This window comes from Phodopus roborovskii, unplaced genomic scaffold (assembly GCF_943737965.1).
Source record: "Phodopus roborovskii unplaced genomic scaffold, PHOROB, whole genome shotgun sequence".
In the NCBI taxonomy this organism is placed as follows: Eukaryota; Metazoa; Chordata; class Mammalia; order Rodentia; family Cricetidae; genus Phodopus; species Phodopus roborovskii.
Window position 1 is genome coordinate 25303481 of NW_026126434.1, and position 23448 is coordinate 25326928.

A 23448-nucleotide genomic window follows, 5' to 3' on the forward strand; every position below is an offset into this window, starting at 1 on the left:
CAAAAGGATCTGTTTCTTTTGGCAAATATCTCTGGTGTAGCTGGGTGTCATTAATGAAGAGTGAAGAGACTACTTGAGGCTTTGTCTGAATGGAAGGGTATCTTAGATCTGCGTGTGTGCATCTCAGTCACATTCGTGTCCCTGGACCCGCTTAGTTTCAACAAGCCCTATAGGACTAGTAGGATGCTAGGCCGTGGTCCTCATCCTAACCACCTAGCCTTGGTGCGCAGTCTCCAGCACAACATCGCCTTGCTCTGCAGAGTCTCATTTGAACTCAGGTCTCCGTTGTATGACAGCCAGCCCCTTATTTCCACACTACCACACTCCTTACCCAACTTTGGGACCATTCATTAAGCTACCCCACTCTACCAATAAGCAATGCTGCCTCTATGGTGGATGTGGCAGCAGCTCCTATCTGAATTTTGGTGGTTTGTTGTTGTCAAAAATTATTTGGGGGTGTGTATCAAATTCCAAGCCAGCCTCAACTATGCAGTGGGATCCTGTATAGGAAAGAAAGAAAGAAAGAAAAAAGAGAGAGGGAAGGAGGGGAGAGGAATAAAGTTCATCACCAGCTTCTCCTCACTTTGACAACAGGTTCCATAAGCATGGGCAACGACGAGGAAACCAAATACCACAACATAATTAAAAACACAGAGTTAGGACAAGCCAAGTGTTTTGAACAGAACTATATTAATGGAAATTGAAAGAGGGCAGAGGAGGGCGAGAGGGAGATTAAGAGAACAATGCTGCTATCATTAGGGCACCACCCTGTTTCCCTCCTGCATCCCTGGAACAGCATCACAGTACATAAAGAGCCAGCATCTCCCACACTCCAAGTCAACCCAGCCACACTCCACACATTTTACCTTTAATCAGGGCCTGGAACTCTCTGTGCTTGACTGTCCCTCTCTGTAGGTCGATCTTCAACGTCATGAGGAGTACAAAGAGGAATTTGTGGTTTTCATACAGTCCTCTCACTGAGTATGTAAAAACCTCATATGTCAGGTACTCGATGATATTTGTAATTCTTTTTTGAGGTAATGGAGACTTTTCAGATCTGAAAATTAAAGAAAAATTTTTGAGGACTATGAATAACAAAACTCTGTGTGTGTGTGTGTGTGTGTGTGTGTGTGTGTGTGTGTGTGTGTGTGTGTGCAGCTGCCCATGGAAGCCAGAAGAGGGCATCATATCACCTAGAGCTAGTTGTGAGCCACCAGACGTTGGTGCTGGGAACCAAATTCCAGTCCTTTGTAAGAGCAGTATGTGCTCTTAACTACTGAGCCATCTCTCTAGCCCCCACCTTTATTTTGGAGACAGGATCTCTCACTAGATTTGGAGCTCACTGACTGGTTGTATTGGCTGGCCAGGGAGCGCCAGTGATCCATCCATTTCTATTTCCAAGCATGGGTTTACAAGTGTCCACTGCCATGTCTATGCCATTTATGTAGGTGCTGAGAACCTGAACTCAAGGCTTCATGCTTCCATGACAGAGACTTCATAGACTAGGCCATCTCCCCAGCCTCCAACAAAAACAAAACAAAACAAACAAACAAATAAAAACCTTTAACTTGTCAATTTGGAAATAACCGAGGGGAAGGTGGAGAGGACTTGCCTGGCCATGGACTGGTCAAATAACTTCAGGAACTGAGCCAGTGAGGTCTGGTACATGATGTTGACCATGCTCATCTCTGTGATGAGGAAATAAAGGATGCTGCCACGGGTGGCCGCAGGCCGGAACTCCTCCTGAGCTGTGTTGATTTTGATCTCCGTTTCAGCAGCCACGTGGAGTTTTTCACTTACTTCTGCTGCCGTCTGCTTGGTGATGCGCAGGACACCAATGAGAGACTCATCATCCACCAAGGAACCTGAGAGTCAAAGGAGCAGGCACAGAAAGGAATCTCTGGAGAACAAGTGGATTGCTTCAGATGCTGGCTTCTAACCCAAAGACCACAGGAAGGAGAACTCAACACACATAGGATCCCTGATCCAACTACCTCCCAGAGCCTGGATCTTTCTAGACATTCCTACTGTGGGTTCTTCACCTCTACTCTATTCTGACAACGAGAAGCAAAAGGCAATATGACAATATCTGCTTTGATTGTGTGTGTGTGTGTGTGTGTGTGTGTGTGTGTGTGTGTGTGTGTGTTCGTGTATTCTCCTTCATTTGCATGCAGGTACATGACAACCTCAGGTGTAGCCCCTCAGGACCATGGGGCTTAGAAATCTGCTTGTCTCGACCTCCCCACACTGGTGTTACATGCATGTACCACTGCGTCTGGCTTTTAAAATATGGATTCTGGTGGGCTTAACTCAGGCCTCTCTTGCTTGGCTAGGCAAACACAGTGGTGGCTGAGCCACCTCTTTTGCCCAATGGGTTCAAATGTTTTAAGACAACGACCATGTCTCCTGCAGTATCAATGTCACCTGTGAGATCTACTTTCACCCCATTTTTACCCTAGCAAGTCTCCCCAAGGTGTCTTCAGGTCATATATTCTGTGTCTCAGGTTATAAGCTGATGTAAGCACTGTACCCAGGCTGATGAGCCGGCAGATGAGTGGGTCATTGTCTCCCCACTTCTTGAGGGAAGCAGTCCTTGTTAGGGATAACCAAGGTCACTTTACACCTCTAACAAGGATAAAGTGGGATATGGTGGAAGTGTCTCACCAAGAAAAGATGATCTAGTTTTCAGTTTCTTTCATTATTGTTTTTAACGGAAATAACACATTCATCACAATATATCCCATTGAGATACAGAAAAGTACCTGTGTGCATGCTACTAAGCTCATGGCCCCACATCTGCAAACAGCAGAACCATGGAAGTTCTAGGAGATTGACAGGTGTCTGGAAAAGCTGAGTGACTTTGGCTAACAGGCCATGTCTAATGTGAGAGTCAAATGTCATTAGCCTTATAGCAGGAAGGCTGTGATCCAGAACATTCTTAGCTAGCCAAGGGAACTAGCTCTTGGTTCAGCTTGCTAACATGCAGAACAAGCAGGAGAAGTACAATCAAGAGACACATGAAATCCCAGCAAAAGTAGAGGAATGAAGACCTGCTTTCTACTGCTTTGGCTATGCAGGCATGTAAGTGTGTATGTATAATGTGTGCTTGGGCCATGCTATCCCATAGCCAGAATCATAGCTCCATAGCTCCTTTTTTAGGTTTTTTATTTGGAGAAAAGCTCTCATTAACACAGCCCAAGCTGGTCTCACATTCTCAACCCCTGTGCCCCAGCCTCCCAAGTGCACCCACTCCTGGCCTTGAGGGCATCCTCACGGTATCCTCATTCTAGGAAAATGAGGTTTTGTTTTCTTCTGATCCAGGGATTAAAGTGACAATGGAATGGACTCATGGTAGAATTTAACTGGGCTGCTGCAATTTGCCTGTAAGAATGCTGCCATGTTTATTGATTCTCTTTTCTTTGAATAAATTTTTAGGGTTTGTTTGTTTGTTTGTTTGAAGCCAACATCTTGCCGTGTAGCCCTGACTGGCCTGATGCTTTCCAAGTAGCCCTGGCTGCACCCAGCAATCCTCCTGCCTCAGGGCTGGGATTACAGATCTGCATGGAAAATCTTTTTTCTTCAGTGTACTACAGAGAGGGCAGCTCCTCCAACTGGGGTGTAGTATAATGGTTCTGGCTACCCAGAGGAGACAGTACCCTGACTTCTAAGTGGGAGTCATCTGAGATGAGCCAGGCCTTCAGGCAGCCACGTTTTCTTGATTACAAAAGGCATATGTTGTACGTGACCCATCATAGCAGCTTCATTTAAAAGCTAAGTGAAAGAACTGATTGATTGATAAAAATAAAATAAAAATAAAAAGGATGGGACACACGCGTGTCTGTTGGGAAAGCAAATGAGGCCATCATGAGCTCCTGGGTTCCGCTTAGGAGCCCTTGTTTTTCTCAGGAGAGGGTGATTATATCAACAAGATGGTGCTAGTCTCATCTGCTGACCCCAGTTGCTAATTCAGACATCACATCCTCTGTGACGTTTCTGTAATGTCTACATGGAAAACACCACGCTTGCTTTTGCACTGGGAAGTTGGCTAATTGCTCACATCTGTGGTCATGGTGGCATTGAAGGGAGTGCAAGCAAACAAAGTCCTTCCTCAGGAACCATGACTCGATTGCCTCTTAATGACACGATACCTTTCGTGGCGCTCAGTTTATACAACAGGTTATCCTCAAGCTCCTTCATCTTCCGCTTATTGAAAGTAACATCCTCTAGAAGCTTAACCCTCTCCGATTCCAACTCCTGTTATTAAGACATAAACAAAAGAACCTGTGAATCCCAGGCACAGGTGCTTACAGAAAACCAACCCAACCTCGCTGGTAGTTTATTAGCAATGTCAAAGGGTTAAACAAAGCTGCACTTTGAATAATGAGAGAAATGATTATCATTAGTAGAACAAGTTTGTATTTTTTATTCTCTGGATAGCTGATGAAATGATGTCCACTGGCACTAACATTTCATAGTTCTGGAGCTGAGAGATGGCCATTTGGTAAAATGCCTCATGTAGAATCCAGAGAACCTGAGTTCAGGTCCCCAGAGACTCTTGACTCCTTAACACTCTGCTGAGACTCCTGAGAACAAGGACATTGTCCTCCTGCAAAGTCAAAATCCTCTCTTCAAGCCCAGGATGGTTAACAGTGACAGGCATTTTTGTAGAGTCTAAATGAAAGTGACCTTAATAGTAGTCATCTTTTTCCAAATCATTTTTTTCCATACATGAAGGGGCATGCACGTGTGCATATGTATGTTTTTGCATGTTTTGGGGCTCATGCATGCATGTGGGTGTGCATGCAAGGTTGATGTTTGGAAACATCAACTGTTCTTTACCTCAATCATGGAAGCAAAGTTTTTCACTAAACCCAAAGATCACAGATAGGGTTAGTTTTGCTGCTCAGCAGGTGGGCAGCCATGCCCATCATACATTTGTGGGGACCTGAACTCTCCAAGTACTTTAACCCCAGAGTTAACTCCTTGGCCCCACATCCCAGAAATCTGACATTGATAGAGTCTAAATGAAAATAATTGTAACAGTGTGTGTGTGTGTATGTGTGTGTGTGTGTGTGTGTGTGTGTGTGTGTGTGTGTGTGTGTGTGTGTGTGCTCTTTTGTCCTTGAGACAGGGCCTCACGTAGCCCAGGCTGGCCTTAAACTCACCATGGAGCTGAGGATGACCTTGAACTTTTGAGTCTCCTGTCCCCACCTCCCTAGTGCTGAGATTGCAGGCTTGTGCTCCCACACACCCTGTTTATGCACTGGACTTGAGGGTTTTGTGTATGCTGAGAAAGTTCTCTACCAACTGAGCCACATCCTAGCCCTCTGTGACACTCTTACAGCAATTTTTCCTCACCAATATGCAGAATCATATTTTGCATTTAGAATTATATTTCAAAGTAAATTGAAGAGCTAACTTGAGAACATTCCATGCAAAACTGCGTTGGAAATCCCACTAACCTTGGAAGTCTTCTGAAAGCAAATAGATGATCAAAAGCTACAGCTCAGCACTGAGTCAAGTGTCTTTCATGGCTCTAATCAGCCTGTCTATAGATTATTTTCATCCAGAATTTGGCATCTAACAGGCAGGAGCTATTAAATACTTGAGAGCACCCACTTTGAGGTTTGGTAGAGCTGAGGCCTCACCCAACAATGTGCTGACTTCCGTTCACATCTCTTATTGTGTATCTGGGGAAGGCAAAACCCCTGCATAGCATCCCAGGATCATACACAGCTAGTGATCGCAGAGATGAACCTAACAGCCTGTCCTCAAACCCTGACTAGTGTCCCTGCCACCCTACTATGGGGTTTGCTGGGGTGGTGGGGTGGCTACATTCACAGGAGACTTAGTTGAAGAACTATTCCCATTGAAATCACCATCCCTGGGGATAGAGAGGTGGCTGAGCTGGTGAAGTACTTGCTACACAGGCATGAGGACTTAGGTGCTAAGTCCCCAGCAGCTGTATAAAAAGCTGGGCTTAGTGGAGCATGCCTGTAACTGTGGTGCTGGAGAATTGGAAACAGGGATACCAAGGGCTTGCTGGTAAATTCCAGATTTAGTGATGGAATATGTCTCAAAAAATAAGGTGGAGAATAACCAAGGAAAACACCTGACATTGGTCTCTGGCCTTCACATGCACATATATATGAACACACACCTTCACATGTACATACATGAACATATACATACTTCCCCACACACATGTATGTGCACATATATGAACAGAACTTCACGCGCACATATATAAACATACACATACTTCCACATGCACTTCATGTGTGCACATATATAAACACATACACATATGGGAGCTTTTTTTAATCTCCCAAGGAGCTTCCAGGAGGCGTTGCGAAATGCACATGTTGTCACAGAGAGAGACAGACCCTCATCCCCTCTGGCCTCTGGAGGGTCTGTAGAGGCTGTCAGGAGGGGACACTCTGCTTATGAAGCTTGTCGTCAATGCTCCCCAGCAAGGCTGGTCCAAGCATGCCAGTGGGTGTTTTAAAGAGGAATCAAAGTTAAGAAGAGGGATATGGGGCACTGTAGAGACCTTGAGGCAATACTGCCTCATGGGAGAGCTACACCAGTGAGAAACCACTCAAAGTAGACCAGGAGCACTGTTCGGCCACAGGTGACTTGTTTTCAACAACTGAGACCATGTGGACCTGAGAGGTGAAGGAGGTAGACAACTGGAAGGATAGGGGTTTTGATGGTCTGCTCCTTGGGGGGAACCACTTATGGTAAGCAAGTAGGATGCCATTGCTGTTTTGTTCATAAAGGAGAGTTGGGCATCATGTCTCTTACCTTCTAGAGTATCTCTTCTCATCCCACTGCCCTCCACCCATACACCTTCCTTTTCCTCCTCTTCCCATAATTCCCTTTCTCACTTCTCCTCCCCTATTTTTGTGCCTCTTTGCTCCTATTATCTCTCACCTTGCCTTTTCCTTGAATACTAAAATGAATTATATCAAAGTAGGTATAAACTATCTTGTGCTTTATGCAAATGTAGTTAATATATGCAAATATATTTTGTGCATAAAACTGAGTTTCCTAAAAATCTTAAGAGATACTTTGGTCTCATATCTAGCTCTTAAAATATTACAGGCCTACGGCATTCTTTGCTTTACCAATGCTCTTAGTTATACCTAACTGATTTCCCCCCTCCAATGCAAATTTCATTTGAAATATTGTTCCCTGTATTATTACATTATTACACTGTAATATCTTAAGTCACAACAGTTGGTAATGGCTATCCAGGGGAATTTCTCTAGGATCACTGTTTTTATGAAAATTTTCAGGTGTCTCAAGACAATCCACACACTATGGATTGAAATGTGCAGAATTAATATACCCAAACATATAAGAACATAAACATGAAGTGGTGTGTGTGTGTGTGTTATCTGGGGGTGGAGGATAACTGAGTCACATAATTTCCAAACAGTAATTATCATTGAGAAAGAAATATTTCCCTAGCTAACAAGAGGAAATATGATTGGATGATTGGCCTATATTTTCCATATTTACTGTAACAGCATCCTAATCTATATTATTTTTTACATTTGTTTGTTTGTTTGTTGGAGGAGACATGCAACAACCTAAGGACTGATTCCCTCCTTCCATCATGTGGGTCCCAGAGATCAAACTCAGGTTTTCAGGCTTAGTAGCAAGCACCTTTACCTGCTGAGCCATCTCACTGACCCTCCTAATCAATTTTTTTTTTAAAATTTGGTTTTGCTTTTTGAGACAGGGTTTCCATGTGTAACAGCCCTGGCTGTCCTGGAACTCTCTCTATAGACCAGGTTGGCCTCAGACTCACAGAGCTCCTGCCTGTACTCCCCCCCACCCCACCCCCCAGTGCTTCGATTAAAGGTATGCGCCACCCCTGCCTGGCCCTCCTACTCAATTTTAAACACTTGTGGTTTCAATATTGGGAGCGGTTACCTGTTTCTCTGTTAGAATGACCCTCCTGAGTAACTGGTTCTCAAGCCCCTTCATGGTGACAGTGAAATCAATGACCGATGTCTTGGCGTTGATCTCGGGGGTAAAGGCAGGATTCGGTAACTTCGTGGTGATATAAAGTTTAAATGTGTCCATGATGTCACATTCCTTATCACCGACTTTCACCTATACAAATTCAAACGTAAAGTTAAAAACAGCTTAAAGGTGCTTAAACAGGACTGCACAGTGACACCAGTTGCTATACACACATGGATGGGAGGGCTCTCTCAGGGCCCCACCTCTCAAAGAAAAGCTACGGGCCACCAATGGCTGCTGAAAGAGGGAGAGATGAGGCCCCTAATAGGTCATCCAAACCCAAAAGTCAGCCCTAAGCACATATACATATGAGCGGCACTACATGGCCTCTGTAGGTTTTGTGTGTGCGTGTGTGTGCGTGTGTGTGCGTGCATGTGTGACAAGAATAGCTGAAGGAGAGGTCATGGGTTTTAGAGTGTGTAGAAGGACACAGGAGGCACTGGAATAGGGACAGGGAGGGCTAGAAGATGATGTAAATACATATGAAATTCTAAAACAAAATTTTAATTTAAATTTTTTAAAAGGATAAAAATGTATAATCCAAAAGAAAGAAAACAGCCTAAATAAAGATTGGGAGGGGGATTTGAGACAGGAGTGGATTCCCCCGGGGTCAAGGCTGTGGCATGTGAGTGAACTGGGAGGGAGAGTTGGGAAATTTTAATCACAGTTCTTAAGTAACAAAGCCTGATCTAAATCCAACAAGGAATAAAGGAAAACCTGGACACGTCTAAGACCTAGCTTTAAAATTTCAGTATCTATCACTCCCATCAATTTTATTTTCCCCTAGATAGTGAAATCATATCTGACTGCAGAACTTTGTAGGAATTATCACCTCGTCTCTTCATTCCACAGTCATATCTCCAACATGTTTGACAACAGAATCAATCGAATTTTTAAAAAATATTAGAAAAATAATGTACCACTATTTGTAGCATATTGAAAAAAAAATTTGCTTTTTAAAAACCAGGTGGAACCATAACATTTTTAAATGACTTAAATTTCTAATGAGTCCTGATGGTCCGTGGGATGGGAGCCTTACTACAGCCTCCAACATCCTCAAACTGAGGACAAGTCATAGAGGCCTGTAAACTCCCTTGGCATGTTAAATGGGGTTTACAAAACAAGCCAGGCTCGGATAGATAAACACTATACATAATTTTACCTTTAGATGTGGAACCCAAGAGTAGAGCTCCCAGGAGCTGAGAATCCAACACAAGTTATACTGTGCAAGGAAGGTAGGGTACGGGCTGGCCTGGGTGCGGGGAGAGGGCTGGCCAAAGAGAACACACTTTCATTCCTAGTACGAATGTATTCCAGATGTCTATGTACAGATGGGCATCGAAGGGGTTATTCATTCATTTGACTGTGGTTAACATTATACAATAGCAAAACACCACATGGTACCCTTTGAATATACATAATCTCTGTTTGCCAACTGAAAGGGTTTTGTGTGTGTGTGTGTGTGTGAGTATTTTTCCTGAATATATATATATATGTATATATACATATATATACACATATACGTGTGTGTGTGTGTGTGTGTGTGTGTGTGTGTATGTGTGTACACAAGTATGCCTGATTGCCACAGAGGTCTGAAGAGGGTATCAGATCCCCTGGAACTAGAGTTACAAGTTGCAAGTGGTTTGTGAGCTGCCATGTGGGTCCTGGGAACTGAACCTGGGTCTCCTGGGAGAGCAACATGGACTCTTAAGTGCTGAACCATCTTTCCAGTTCCCATCAACTGAACACTTTTAAGAATGATTCAAAATTGTGGGAGAACCCACAATAGCCAAAGAAATGGCCAAGATTTTATTTTTAGCGCCCTTTGTTTTGCAAAGAAAATTCCCACTTTGTAATCTCATAGGAAAACAAAAAGAATTCTTAAGGACATTGACTCAATTTTATTCACTTTCCCTGAGTAAATTAGATTCACTCTTCCAGGCTTAAGTAGATCAGCAATGCTCCACATGCATTTGTTGAAAGAATTAAAAAAAAAAAAAAAGTAAATAAAAGAATTCACGTTGTGGGGTTGGGGAGATAGTTCAGTTCAGGAGTTGATTGCTTCTCACAAAAGCATGGTGGCTGAAGTTTGGACCCCCCAGACCCCATGAAAAATGCTGGGTGAGCCTGGCAACCCACCTGTAATTGTAATTCCAGTCTCTGAAAACAAAGATGGGGATTTCCCCAAAGCTAGCTAGCTAGGGAGGCTGGTCACATCAGTGAACTCTGAGACACCTGCCTCAGGGAAGAAAGTTCAAGGCTGACGGAGATCCATTCATTCTACACACACACACAGGCCTGCACACACACACACACACACACACACACACACACACACACACACACACACACACACGAAAATAGGGAAAAAGGAATTCACATTAAAGAAATCTAGGTAAATCTGTGTTTAAGGAGAAAACACTCATTCTTCACTTCTTCTCTAGGACTTGGAATTCAACAAACTGGGAGTGAAATAATCTAATCTAAAACACTGTCATTTATCAAGAAATAAAACCAATGAACCTTCAAAGTAGAGAATGAGGCCAATTAAAAAGAGAGAGACACTTATATTGAAAACAATTTGTGTTATCATCAACAACTGGGAGCAGAATTCTGTGGCTTCTGGCAAAGTCAATGAGTTAGACTGAAAGTTAGTAAAGACAGAAATGAACAAATCAGTGTCTACAGGCTTTATTAGAACACTATTTTCTTCAGTGAGCAGAAACAGGTTTTCTTGAATCTATATCTGTATTTGGCTTGCAAAACCACTTTTCTAACATACAGCTAGCATAATACATATGTAATTTCCGCATAACACTATTATATTGCTGTTAAGATAAGAAACCTGTTTCCTTAATGTGTTACTTCATTTCAACCAACTGAAAACTCTTACAAGGATACTGCTCTCCTGGAGCTTTTTTTCTATATTATTTAAAAAAAAAAAAATGAAAGAAATCAGTACTGCATGGCACCCATCAATATGCACGTTTCATTTGCACATATCCATTACAAGGTAAATTTTCAAAAACTCTTTCAACAATGTTGTCAAGTATAATACACTGTACCCTCCACAAATATGTGTGATCAGCTCTCAATTAAGAATTAAAACAACTCAAAGCAAAGCAAAGTGGGAGCTGAAGGGATGGCTCAGTGGTTAAGAGCAATACTGCTCTTACAGAGAACACATTCAGTTCTCTGTTGGCTGCTCACAACCAATCAACTCCAAATTGCGGGGGATCCGATGCCCTCTTCTGGCCTCTGACTCATCCGGAAACACTGGTTTCCAGCGTACAAAGCATTACCACCCCAAAGAGAGGGCTCCTCCACTGTGCTGAGGCCAAGCAGGATGCCACCATTGTTCTTCCTCTTACGCAGAACACTCACCTTGAAAGCTGTGCCCGATTTAATAAAGTTCTTCTCAAGCACATTATCCAAAGCAGGGTCCAGCTCCTCTCGGATGTCCTCAATGAGAAGGGGGCGACCCAACGAGAGGCAGTCCTCCAAGTGTGTGCGGAAGTACTTATGGTTCAGAGATGTCACCTGAAGATAAAGAGCTCTACTTAGTCTAAAACATTCCCAACAGTGCTCAGGGTGCTACATCTGATGGATGACCGGCTGGGATTTGAAAGGACAGTATCGAAGAATAAAATAAAAGCAACCAGCAAAAGTTAATTCTTTCAAAACTTGGAGAGCCCTGACTGTTGGGGCAAGGAAACAGGGCTTCTGGCCCAGAAGAAAAGGGGGCACTCTCAGACCAAATGCCAGAGCTCCTAGCAGATGGAAGTTGCCAAGAACTCATTTTATTAAAACTTGGATAACTAGGATCACAAACAGCAAGGGGTCATGAGTATTTATGATATTTATTTACTTCTCTGGACCTCCCTGAAATGAATAGGTGTCAGATAATAAATAAACAGAAGAATGTCAAGGAGCTGGAGAGATGTCTCAGTGGTTAAGAGAGCATGCTGCTCTTCTAAGAGAACCTGAGTTCAATTCCCAGCACACACATTGGACAGTTCACAACCACTTATAACTCCAGCTCCAGGAATCCGAGGCCCTTTTTGGCCCCTACAGGTACTTCACTCACACGCACATACTCACATGCAGACACACAGGCATACACATAACAAAACTAAAATATGTCAGAAGATAATGCCAGAAGGGATATACCGAGAAGCTAAGGGTCTACCCCAGAGCTCAGAAAAAAAATCTGTCTATATTTCATCATTAACTATCATCTTTGTTGTAGGCTTCTCCTAAAAACTCTTTATGTATTTAGAAGTGATCCCCTCCCCCCCCACCTCTTCTTAGTTTAAAGGCAGCTTTATCATGAATGGGTATTGGATATTACTGAGTCCTCTCCCCACATTTATCAAGACGGTCACATGGTCTTCCAAGTAGTGATGGCACATTTTGATGAATTCATTTAAATCCAATAAATACTGGAATCACTATACTATGTAAGAGATGTGCCGAAAGCATGGAGAAAACCATAAACATGACTAGCAAGAAGTTTATGGCTCAGCACAAATAAAAGAGAGACATGTGCAAAGAGCAATAATTCAAGTCAGACTCAGAGTCCAGAACAGAACTACGAACCAAACACAGACAGGCCTTGGGGTGGACTTTGTCAAGCTGGGGGCACAGAGCAGTCTTGAAGAAGTAGGCATCAGATACAGGCTTTGAAGGGATAGTCATGAATACTTTGGTCTGAGGCCATCAGTGTGTAAAACTTAGTAAAATTGACACAAGAAAAATTATGAGAAGTCAGTCCCCATCTCAAGAAAAAAACATGGAAAGGACAGTGAGACGCCACAGGCCAAGTTGATGACCTGAGTTCTATCCCTAGAGGATAGGACACATGGTGGAGAGAGAGAATCGACTCTCGCATGTTGTCTTCTGGCCTCCAGATGTACACTGTGGCATGTGCACCTGCGTACACACACAGACACACACAAATAAATAGATGATAATTTTTCAAAATGCATGGGGCATGAGGAATTCTGGGAACAGGATCCAAGAAACACTGAATAGCCCATATTCCTAGCTTACCAGTGGTAACATGGCCCCCCAAAAGAGCCAGGAATGTGGTAATCCTGGCCTTGTCTAACCGTGTCTTAAAATTAATATCATAGTAGTCTCTGCTGAGCATGGGCCCATTGTATGGTGCTAAGAACCTGGGTGAGGCTGGCAGAAATCAGCTGAGGGACACTATTTCTGCTGATTTCCTATTAGTCCAAACTCAAAGTCCAGAACAAAAGCCACATTCTCCACAGGCCAAGGTAATCATACCAGAGAAGAAGAGAAATAGGGAGAGCGAGACCAAGACTGGAAAGAGAGTAGGGAGGCAGAAGCAGGAGGATCAGAAGTTCAAAGTCATCCTCATTCACATAGGAAAACTGAGGCCAGCATGGGATCCAGGAAACCCTGACCCTAAAAATAAATGAACAAAGAGAATACTAAAGAAATGACATCATCAGTGCTGTTCCCCCAAATGGTGATGCACAAATGAGCCAACACTGGCCAGAAAAGTAACATTACAGTTTACATCTGGAATGTTCTCCAATGGCCATGGGTTAAGACTTGGTTTCCAGCTTGGAGCTACTAGCAAATGCATGGAAGAGGCATTCAGAGGTAGTGTGTAGAGGGATGAGCTCCTGTGTCCAGGCCACATCTTTAAAGGCAAGAGAAGCACCATGGTCACTTTCTCTTTCTTCTCTTCTGCTTTCTGGTCATGGTGAATGGGTTTGCCACATACCACCGCCATAGTGTGCTGCCTCACCCCAAAGCAACGAAACCAATCAATAATGGGTCAGACTATCCCAAATTGTGAGTCCCAACAAACCCTTTATCTCCATGAGCAGGTTAATTTCATGTATTCAATACAGTAACAGCCAGCCAACCAGCACAGAGCCCTAATGTCATGAGTGTCTGCTGAGGCCTGGAGAAAACATGGTGGTTTATACACACACTGAGAGAGATGTACCTGCAAGTCGTTTTCTTTTTCCTTTGATTTTATCCACGTTTTCCCCTGAGTCTGGGGATCGATGAGGAGAGGGTATCTGGTGGCCTTTGTCACAATAATGCCATTCTGAATTGACAAGTCATCTCCAGGTAACCCCTGCAGGCCCCACTCGCCAATCTGAAGAAGAGGAAATGGGGTAGCGCCCATTCAAATAACAGGAAATGTGTTCTTAACCATATTTAAATGGGATAACATCATAGTCAATAAAATCCCTAGAGATCCAGTAATCTACCTTTGCTTAACTACCCTCTAGAGCCTCCAAAGATGCAGATTAATGAGGGCTACCTGGCCCCACCTTTGCCACACAGTGCCCAGTGTATCTCCTATACACAATCTATTCCCTGTAAGGATGGGTCTAAGATTGTCTGAACTCAGACTACCTTTTAGCCTTTAAATACAGAACATGGGAAATTCAAAGCATTGTCTCCCCAAGGAAGCAGCAACTGGTACCTATTTGTAAAGCTGAAATGCAAGTTGATTTGAATACAAATAGCCTGGAAAATATTTATGATAACAGGAGCTTGGCAAGTTGTGTTGAAAACTGACATTGGCACCAAAATCCCAGCAAGTCAAGCATGCCATTAGTCATCAGTACCAGAGCAGGTTAGGGTGTTAGCTATTCACACTGGTTTGTCTGGGTTTGTAGTCATCTAGGAGACACACTCTGGGCTGCCTGTGAAGGCCTCTGAGAGGTCCAACTGAGAAGGGAAGACCCACATGGAGTGTGAGTGGCACCACTCATCCAATGGACTGGAGTCCCCCACTGAATAAAAAGGAGAAAGTGAGTGTTGCGCTAGCATTCCCCTCCTCTCTCTGCTCCCTGACTGTGGATGCAATGTGACCAGCTGTCTCACACTCCCACCACCATGGCTCCCCCCATGTCATGATGGACTGTACCCTTAAACTCTAAGCCAAAATAAACCCTTCCTTCCTTCCTTGATTTGTTTTTCTTAGGTTATTTTGTCACAGCAATAAGGAACTAATATACTATAATATCTAATATCTAATGTACATTTAATACACAATACCCTTCAATACCTAACATATAATGTATAATATATACTTACATACATAATATACTATAATACCTAATATATAATGCACATAATACCTAATATGTTATATTTACACACATAATACACTATAATATGTAGGCAATGACTACCTTTACCTCAAATCTTTGAAAGAGAACATAACAGAATTAACATTTTAAATAATGGAAAGCCATTTAAACCATCTTAAATAATGGAAGTAAAGTTTTCGATTACAGGAGAATGAAACAGACCTTCTTTGACTTTTTGCTGACAGTAAAATTAAAACAAGGCTGAAATTCTAATATTATGAGGAAATATCAAACTTACAGTCGGAGGGTCCACGAGCATGGCAATGAGATTAAGGTTTTCAGTGAAGGGGATTTTCCGTGCTTTCAACTCTAGCTCCCACTGGTCTTTAAGCAAGTAGTTCCTGAATATCTGGTTGAAAGGGCCAAGATAGGAGAGGAAGCCCGTGCACAGCAGAACATCACCTACGAGTCTGTGAAGGAAACAAGGAAGCTGCAGATGCCCACTCCTCAGTGTGAATCCCTGGAGGAGCTACGGTACAGGCTTGCTTTGCTCCTGACATGGAGAGACTGCAAAAACGAGTCCTAAACACAAAGGGGTCACACTTGGGTGGGTCAGGGAGATGCAAACAGGCTCTTTCCTGAAGCATGGATCACGCTTTCTTCCTGTTGCACAGCCTGTTTACAACCTGTCGTAGGCAACACCTAGTGTGTGTTTGTGTGTGTGTGTGTGTGTGTGTGTGTGTGTGTGTGTATAAATAGACAGACAGACAGACAGACATATAAAGATATGTGCACATTCTTCTGTGCAGGAACCTATGCACATGAATACATGCATGTAAACATGTTGCATGCTTGTATACATAGTCCAGAGGTCGATGTCAGGTGTCATTCCATAGGTACCAACACAAATACATGCATGCACACATGCATGCATGCACACACACACACACACCCCTTGTGTTTTGAGACAGAGCTTCTTTTCTCTTTGGCTTGTAGCTCACTAGGTGACCAGTGAGTCCCAGGGATCCACTTGTCTCTTCACCCTCTTAATTCTAGGAATCCAAAGGTGTACCATACCACACTGGCCTTTTCATGTCTTTGCAAGGCAAGCCCTTCACTGGCTGAGTCCTCTCTTCTGCCCAATGCACATTTTCCAAATCACTGAGGCTAAGCCCAGGTGACCAAACAAGTGCTGGGCAGTCCGGGTGAACTCAAACAACGATAGACATGTCTACTGCTAGGAACTCACACTGCAGTGCAGCATGGGGCTGCGTGGAAGACCCTTTGCTTTCCACTTCAAAGGTATGTGTGCAGCCCTTGGGGGATTCAGAGATGTGTGGATGGATGGCGCAGGTTTTATGTCTCACTGTCACAGAGAGATGGAATGAGAGTGATGACTAAGAAAGGAGTTCACAAAGAGTAAAACACCTACCTATTAATCTGAGCTCTGAACTCTTTACTTTGCTGGGTCCACCGGACTTTTTCTCCACTCAGCCCATCAATGAGCGTGGAAGCTGCCTGCATCTTCTTCCTACACATGTCTGCATCGTTGAGCAGATCCTGCACTTGGAAATGAGAAATGTCTCAGATAACATTTGAAAGCACTTGAGCAGGGGCATGTTATGTTCACACATAAAACTATATGGAGGAATTCCTCAGTTTGCAAAATAAATGCAGTTAGGAAATAATACAATAACAACAGATTAATTACAATTTGATCTTTCATTCATAAGACGGCAGTTGCTTGTGTGTTAACCTTGTAAAATGTCAAAGACAAATGTAAAAAGGCGGAGGATATAGCTCAGTTGCTAGGATGCTTGTCCAGTGTGTGTGAAGCCTTGGGTTTGATTCCCAGCATCACATAAAGCCAAAGCATGGTGACCCCAGAACCCCACAGGTGGGGATTCAGAAGTGTCAAAGGTTTAAGATAATCTTTGGCTATGCTCAAAAGAGAAAAAAGTAGGGTGCATCAAACCAATTCTAAAATAAACAACTAATTACATAAAAATTAAATGAGGCTAAAATTCAAGGAAATTTTATAAGACTCTAAAATTATATAAATTAAAGTAATATTTCTATTAAATATTTTCCAGAAAACAATGAAGGTAAAAATGATGCTATTCCTTTAATTTTTCTGCCAATGTGAAAATTGTGGATTTCATTATGACATTTCCACATATACATATAGTTGTACTTTGCCCATATCCATTCCCCTGTTGTTACCCCTCCCCCTTTGATGGTCCTGTTCCTCCCTTAACCCCAAATTTCCCTTATGTTTTTATGTCATTTATAAATAGATGATAGATAGATGAATAGCTAATAGACATAGATAGATACATACATACATGCATACATAGAAATGGATTTATGGATAAACAGATACTCAGATAAATACAGTTGTACATTTATATTGATGGATACAGACAGACAATGACAGATGATAGATAGATAGATAAATACATAGGTAGGTGGATGGATCGGTGAATGGATGGACAGATGGATGGACAGACAGACAGATGGTAGATGAATGGATAGATAATAGACAAATGAGTGGATGGATGGATGGATGGATAAGATAGATAGATAGATAGATAGATAGATAGATAGATAGATAGATAGATAGATATAGTTGGATATAAGACTGGGTGGCAGTAGATATACAGATAGGCCCCACATATGAAAGGAAACATGCTATCTGAGAAATGTAAATACTTGAGACAAGTGTATACCCTGCTTTAAACATTTCAGCTATGTAAACATGCACTGAAACATCACTAGGTACCCATCAAGTATGTGCACGATTTTATGCATAAGCTTAAAAACTACATTTAACTTCGAAGCTACTTCAAGTAGAGCTTCGGTGCATCAGTTTCATCCATCTCACCATCTTCTCATTCATCGCATCGTCGAATTTGGCCTGCACCTTATCCAGCTCAGCCTGCTTCTCATCCAGCAGCGCCTGGGCCTTCCCCAATTCTGCATTGGCCACAGCCAAGCGGCCTTCCTGCTTGGCCAGGTTTGCCTTAGAAAGAAGAAGTGGTTCACACAGAGTCGCACAAGTTATGAAACATTCATGATTCTAGTTCGTAAAATTATTGCATAAGTCACAGAATTTTTGCAGTGGGTGCTACTTCCAAGGCCATCTGTTTCAGGGTCCGTATCTGGGGAGGCAGGATGTCTTGGGGGATATTTTATTAATTTTCCCCTTTTAATTATTAATGTTCACTATGGAAAATACAGAAAATGCAACAATGCAAAGGAAGAATAAAAAACTTATTTTCTTAGATATAAATACTATGTTAAATGGCAATTTTAGTTTTTTTGCTTAATAGACTCTAATTATTGTCCCACATCTCAAAAATATTTTTAATAAAACAACCAGATATGTGTTTGGGTGTTTTGCCAACATGTATGACTTTGAAGAGGGCATTGGATCCCTTGGAACTGAGGCTGTGAGCCACCATTTATGGGCTGAGATTCGAACCCAGGTCCTCTGAAATAGCAGCCAGCGCTCCCCTTAAAATGCTTTTCAATAGATGATGAGACTCTGTGACATTCTACCATCTGAATGCATCTTAACTTATTAATACTTTCCTACTTTAGACATATTCTTCCCCTCTATGGTTTTCAATTCTTAAAAATGATATGAGGATAGCTACTGCTGCATAAGCTGGCAATTTGGTTTGTTGCTTTGGTAAAGATTCTTTTGAAACAAAGTTACTGTTACAGTAGTTTTTGTTTTCTTTCTAATTTCTACAACTTGGTAATTATCTGTTTCTCATAACTTTAAAACAATTAATCACTAAAATATAACCAGAGCTCTCTGGGGTGGAAGTTCTTTGATAAATGTCTCATTTTCTTTCTTATTTACTTGTTTGCTTGCTTATTTATTTAGGCAGGTTCTCATTATGTAGACCAGGCTAGTCTCAAACTCCCAGAGGTCCACTTACCCCTGCCTCCCAAGAGCTGGGATTAAAGGCATGTGCCATGGTGCCTGGCCCATATGAAGCTGGCTCTGAAACCCTAGATCTGTCACGGAACAATGGCATATGCCACAGTCTCAAGCCACCAGCGGCTTCTGTTGGCTCCCACTTAAGATACAAATGGTCTTTTATGTTTTATTTTATTCAATACTATCTTATTTCTTTTGTGAAGCATTATTATAATTGGATCTTCACTATGGATCATATTTTTATTAATTAAAAAAACTTTGCTCTTATGAATTCTCAATTTTGAGTAAGTTTTCATTTGGTATCTTCGTTTGGGGTGTGCTTGATGTTTTCCCATCATTTCCTTCTGTCCAAACTTTATTTTCTGTTTCATTCAAAATTATGTATGTTGAGTTTAAAGAGGTAGTCATGTCTTAAAAGGCTTCTCATGAAGAATGGCAGTGCTTGGCTTACTCACACATTTCTAGCCACAGAATAACCTATTACAACTCTTTCAGTTTAGTGGGTTGAGTTTTAGGCATTGTTGAATCCCTAAGGGTGACTGTGACCCCCTAAGACACAGAAGATGCCCAGACTGGGTGTAGACAGCATGTGTGTGCCTGCATATATAGTGGAGGCGGCTTCTGTGCAATGCATTGGCTGCATCCCTGGAATGTCTGTTTCCTCCTAATGATGAGAAGTAGTAGATGCTAGTGTTGAGTTTGGACCACAATTCTTCCCTCTTAGAGACCTTACCTGCATTTCAGAGACTGTCTGGTTTCTCTCCTTTTGCCCTGTTTGTATGTATGCAGGCGCATTCACGCACATGTGTATGTGTGTGTGTGTAAATACGTGAGGGTGAGGCCAGAGATCATCTCAGGTGTCATTTCCTCAGGAGCCATTCTTCCTGGTTTTTGAAACAGGGTTTCTCGCTCCTTACTCGGAGCTCACCCATTCCTCTATGATGACTGACCACAGAACCCCAGGAATTAGAGCCACCCTACTTCTTTTCACATGTGTTTTAGGAATCCAACTTTGGTCTTTATTCTTTCAGAGCCATCTCCCAACCCCTGACTTTTCTCCATTCCAACAAGTCTTCATTCAGTGTTTGAGATCAAGGACATTTCTAGGTACTGATCCAAACTTCTGTAAGTTTAGTTTGGAATGTTGGGAGCAAACTCAGTCCCCAGTCTCTGAACTGGCAGTTTGATTATTATTCTGACCAAATTAATTTCCTGTTGAAGTTAAAAAGTTAGTCTTGGTTGTCTTCACTGCCAAGAAGCATGAACCAGATATAAAAAAAGAAAGGGAAACTTTAAAAGGACATAAAAGAAAAAAACCAGTCAGGCATGATGGTGCATGACTTCAGTCCCAGTGGGATTCATCCAAGTGGGAGGCACAGGCAGGTGGATCTCTGTGAGCATCAGGCAAGCTTTGTCTAAATAGCTAGTATCAGGTCAGCCAGGGAGTAAAAAAAAAAAAAAACAAAAAAACAAAGTATTACAAAAAGTAAATAACTAAATAAATAATAAAATTAAAATGTAGTTACAGAAGCATTTGCCTACATTGGTCCAAATGTCTGCTAATTCCTACGACTGATTTACAGGGAGGAGGAAAATTTACCTTCAGAGGCAACACCTCCCTGTTGATGCCATAAAATATTGCCATAGCAAGTGTCCAGGACAGCAAGCCAGCCACATTCCCACAGACTTTTTTGGCGCTCTCAAACGTGTAATCTTCCATGTTAAAATAGGGCTGCAGTAACTCAACGGTCTCCTCATTGATGGTGTCCTTGGGGAACTGCTGCAGGCTCCACAGAAATCCCGTGGCACTCATCAGCTGGAAGACAGCATGGCAATTTCTCAGGTCTCAGAGCAAAGAAATCCTGCCTTCCTGCACTCATATGCACTTCTCAACTGTGGCTGTTTGAATGAAAATGGCCCCTACAGGCTCATATATTTGAGTACTCGGTCCCTGGTGGATGGAACTGTCTGGGAAGAGTTAGGAGGTGTGGCCTTGTCAGAAGAGGGACAGGCTTTAAAAAGCTTTAAAAAGCCATGTCATTCTCAATCAGTCTCAAGAAGTGAGCTCTCAGCTACTGCTCTGGTGCCATGCCTGCTGCTGCCTGCTGCTGCTGCCTGCCTGCTGCCTGCCTGCCTACCTGCCTGCTGTCATGATCCCCACCATGATGACCTGAAACTGTTAGCTCTAAAAAAAAAAAAAAAAAAAAAAAACCTTTCTTCTATAAGCTGCCATGGTCATTGTGTCTTATCACAGCAATAGAAAAGTAACTAAGACATCAATTGATTCTTTTTTAAAGAGGTAAGTATCAACTGCCTCTAAACATACCAACCAATCCTACTGGTAATACCAACCTAAATTTGTAGACTGAAAATATTTTTTTTCCTAATTTCATGGTAAAAAGAGATGAAAATCCACATTCCTGTGCAATAAGCATGTCTAAATACCACCAACCTTAAGGACCATCTTCTGGATATGGGGCTGTACTGCCACTAAAACTGGTTAATATGCCACTGGTTCTGGGCATATTTCATTTTTTAAAGGGTTTTGAGTGTCAAATTCTCTCAGTGTACAGTTTGAGTGACACAGTGTTATAATTTGGATCTTGAATACCCCTCAGATACCCCATATGTCAGGAAGCTGGAGAGCTGGCTCCATGGGTAAAAACATTTGTTATTCTTGCAGAGAACCTGGGTTTGATTTCCAGCACCCACACAGTGGCTGTGTAACTCCAAAGTATCTGACCCCTTTTCTAACCAATGTGGGTACCATGCATGCACAGGACCCACAGACTTACATGTAGGCAAATCACATAAAAGCAAGTAAATATTTAATAAAAAAAAAAGACCCTGTCTTAGTCACTGTTCTTTTGCTGTGAAAAGACACCATGACAAAGGCAACTCTTATAAAAGAAAGCATTAAATTGGCAGCTTGCTTATAGTTCCAGAGGGTTATCAGCATGGCAGGAAGCATGGCAGCTGGAGAAGTAGTTGAGAGCTACAAGCGGATACACAGGCAGCCAGGGAAAGAGACTGGGCCTGGCAGGGGCACTTGAAACCTCAGCCAGGCTCTAGTGACACACTTTCTCCAACAAGGCCACACCTCCTAATCCTTCTCAACAGTTCCACTCCCTGATGACTAAGCATTCAAATATATGGGCCTATGAGTATCATTCTTATTCAAACCACCACAGACCCATATGCCAAAAGCTTTGTCCTGTAGCCATGGTGCTATGATGAGATGGTAGAACCTTTAGTGGGCGGGGCTAGTGAGAGGACGTTAGATCACAGAGATACAGCTTTGAAAGGTGTATTAGTTACTGTCTATTGTTCTGATAAAGTACATGATTGAGGCACCTGAAGGAAAGAAACAGTTTGTTATGGTTCACAGTTTGCAGGGTAGAGTGTGTTCTACCATTAAGGATGAAGGCCTGGCAGCAATGGGCTCCACGGCAACAGGAGTGAACAGCTGGGATACCTCAACTTCTACAGCACTTGGGAAGTGGGGCCAGACTCAAGGCCACCCCCAGAGACCCCTCTCCTCTAGCAAGACTTCCTAGAGTCTACATGAGTTTTCAAGAAAGAGCTACCAGCTCGGCACTAAGCATTCAAATGTGTCAGCCTATGGAGCACACTTCAAGAAACAGAAAAAAGGGACATTAGAACTCCAGCCCCTCCTATTCAAATGACTCAAATGGACACCAGAACCCAGCCTGTCTGCTTCCTCCCTCTACTTCCTGATTCTGCAAAGTAGTTTCCTCTGCCATGTGCTTCAACCACAAAATAGCTACTGCCTTGCCACAGGCCCAAAGTGCCAAGAACCATCCATCTATCATGGCCCTAAAACGAAACTCAAGCCAAAATAAACCTTTCCTTTTATAAGTTTATTACCACAGGCATTGTATGACAGTGGTGGAAAACATACTGGATAATGTGAAGTCTAAGCTAAACTCCTGAACACATGGCAGGAGGCTGTACCTCACCAGCTTGTCTGGCTGACTCTTCATGTCCCGGGACATCTGATGCACCTCATGAGACTCACAAAGACTCTTGTTACCTTTAATGACTCCCCCCAGGAGGGCTTGCAGCAAGGCTTTTCTGGGTCCATAGTAACGGGGTCGATTTTCTTCTGGAATAGTAACAGCACACAGTCCATGATTCTCATAATCAGATGAGGTGGTTTGGCAAGCTTCCTGACCGTGGCAATGTCGTTTGGTTTGATGGTCTGTAGTTGGGAATAGGAATCAATACAATTTTTTTTCTGAGTGGTATTAACAAAACATATTTCAGCTTCCGATTCCTAACATTATCTCCCCCAAGGGATCAAATTCTAAGGTTTCTGCATAATGGCTTCTTCATGGTTAGGTTTGGATT

General features: G+C 42.6%; 1 protein-coding gene across 1 annotated transcript in view; it reads right to left on the reverse strand.

The window, feature by feature from the left end:
* Nucleotides 1–23448, reverse strand: part of Dnah8 (dynein axonemal heavy chain 8) — a 211128-nt gene that overhangs the window by 63779 nt on the left and 123901 nt on the right. The window contains exons 68-78 of the mRNA XM_051187064.1: nt 23132–23299; nt 20678–20893; nt 18010–18147; nt 16558–16685; nt 15424–15595; nt 14024–14179; nt 11422–11577; nt 7945–8127; nt 4149–4254; nt 1613–1865; nt 867–1057 (exon numbers count right to left, since the gene is read on the reverse strand). Of these exons, the coding sequence (XP_051043021.1) occupies nt 867–1057; nt 1613–1865; nt 4149–4254; nt 7945–8127; nt 11422–11577; nt 14024–14179; nt 15424–15595; nt 16558–16685; nt 18010–18147; nt 20678–20893; nt 23132–23299 (1867 nt within the window). The remainder of the gene's footprint in view (nt 1–866; nt 1058–1612; nt 1866–4148; nt 4255–7944; nt 8128–11421; nt 11578–14023; nt 14180–15423; nt 15596–16557; nt 16686–18009; nt 18148–20677; nt 20894–23131; nt 23300–23448) is intronic.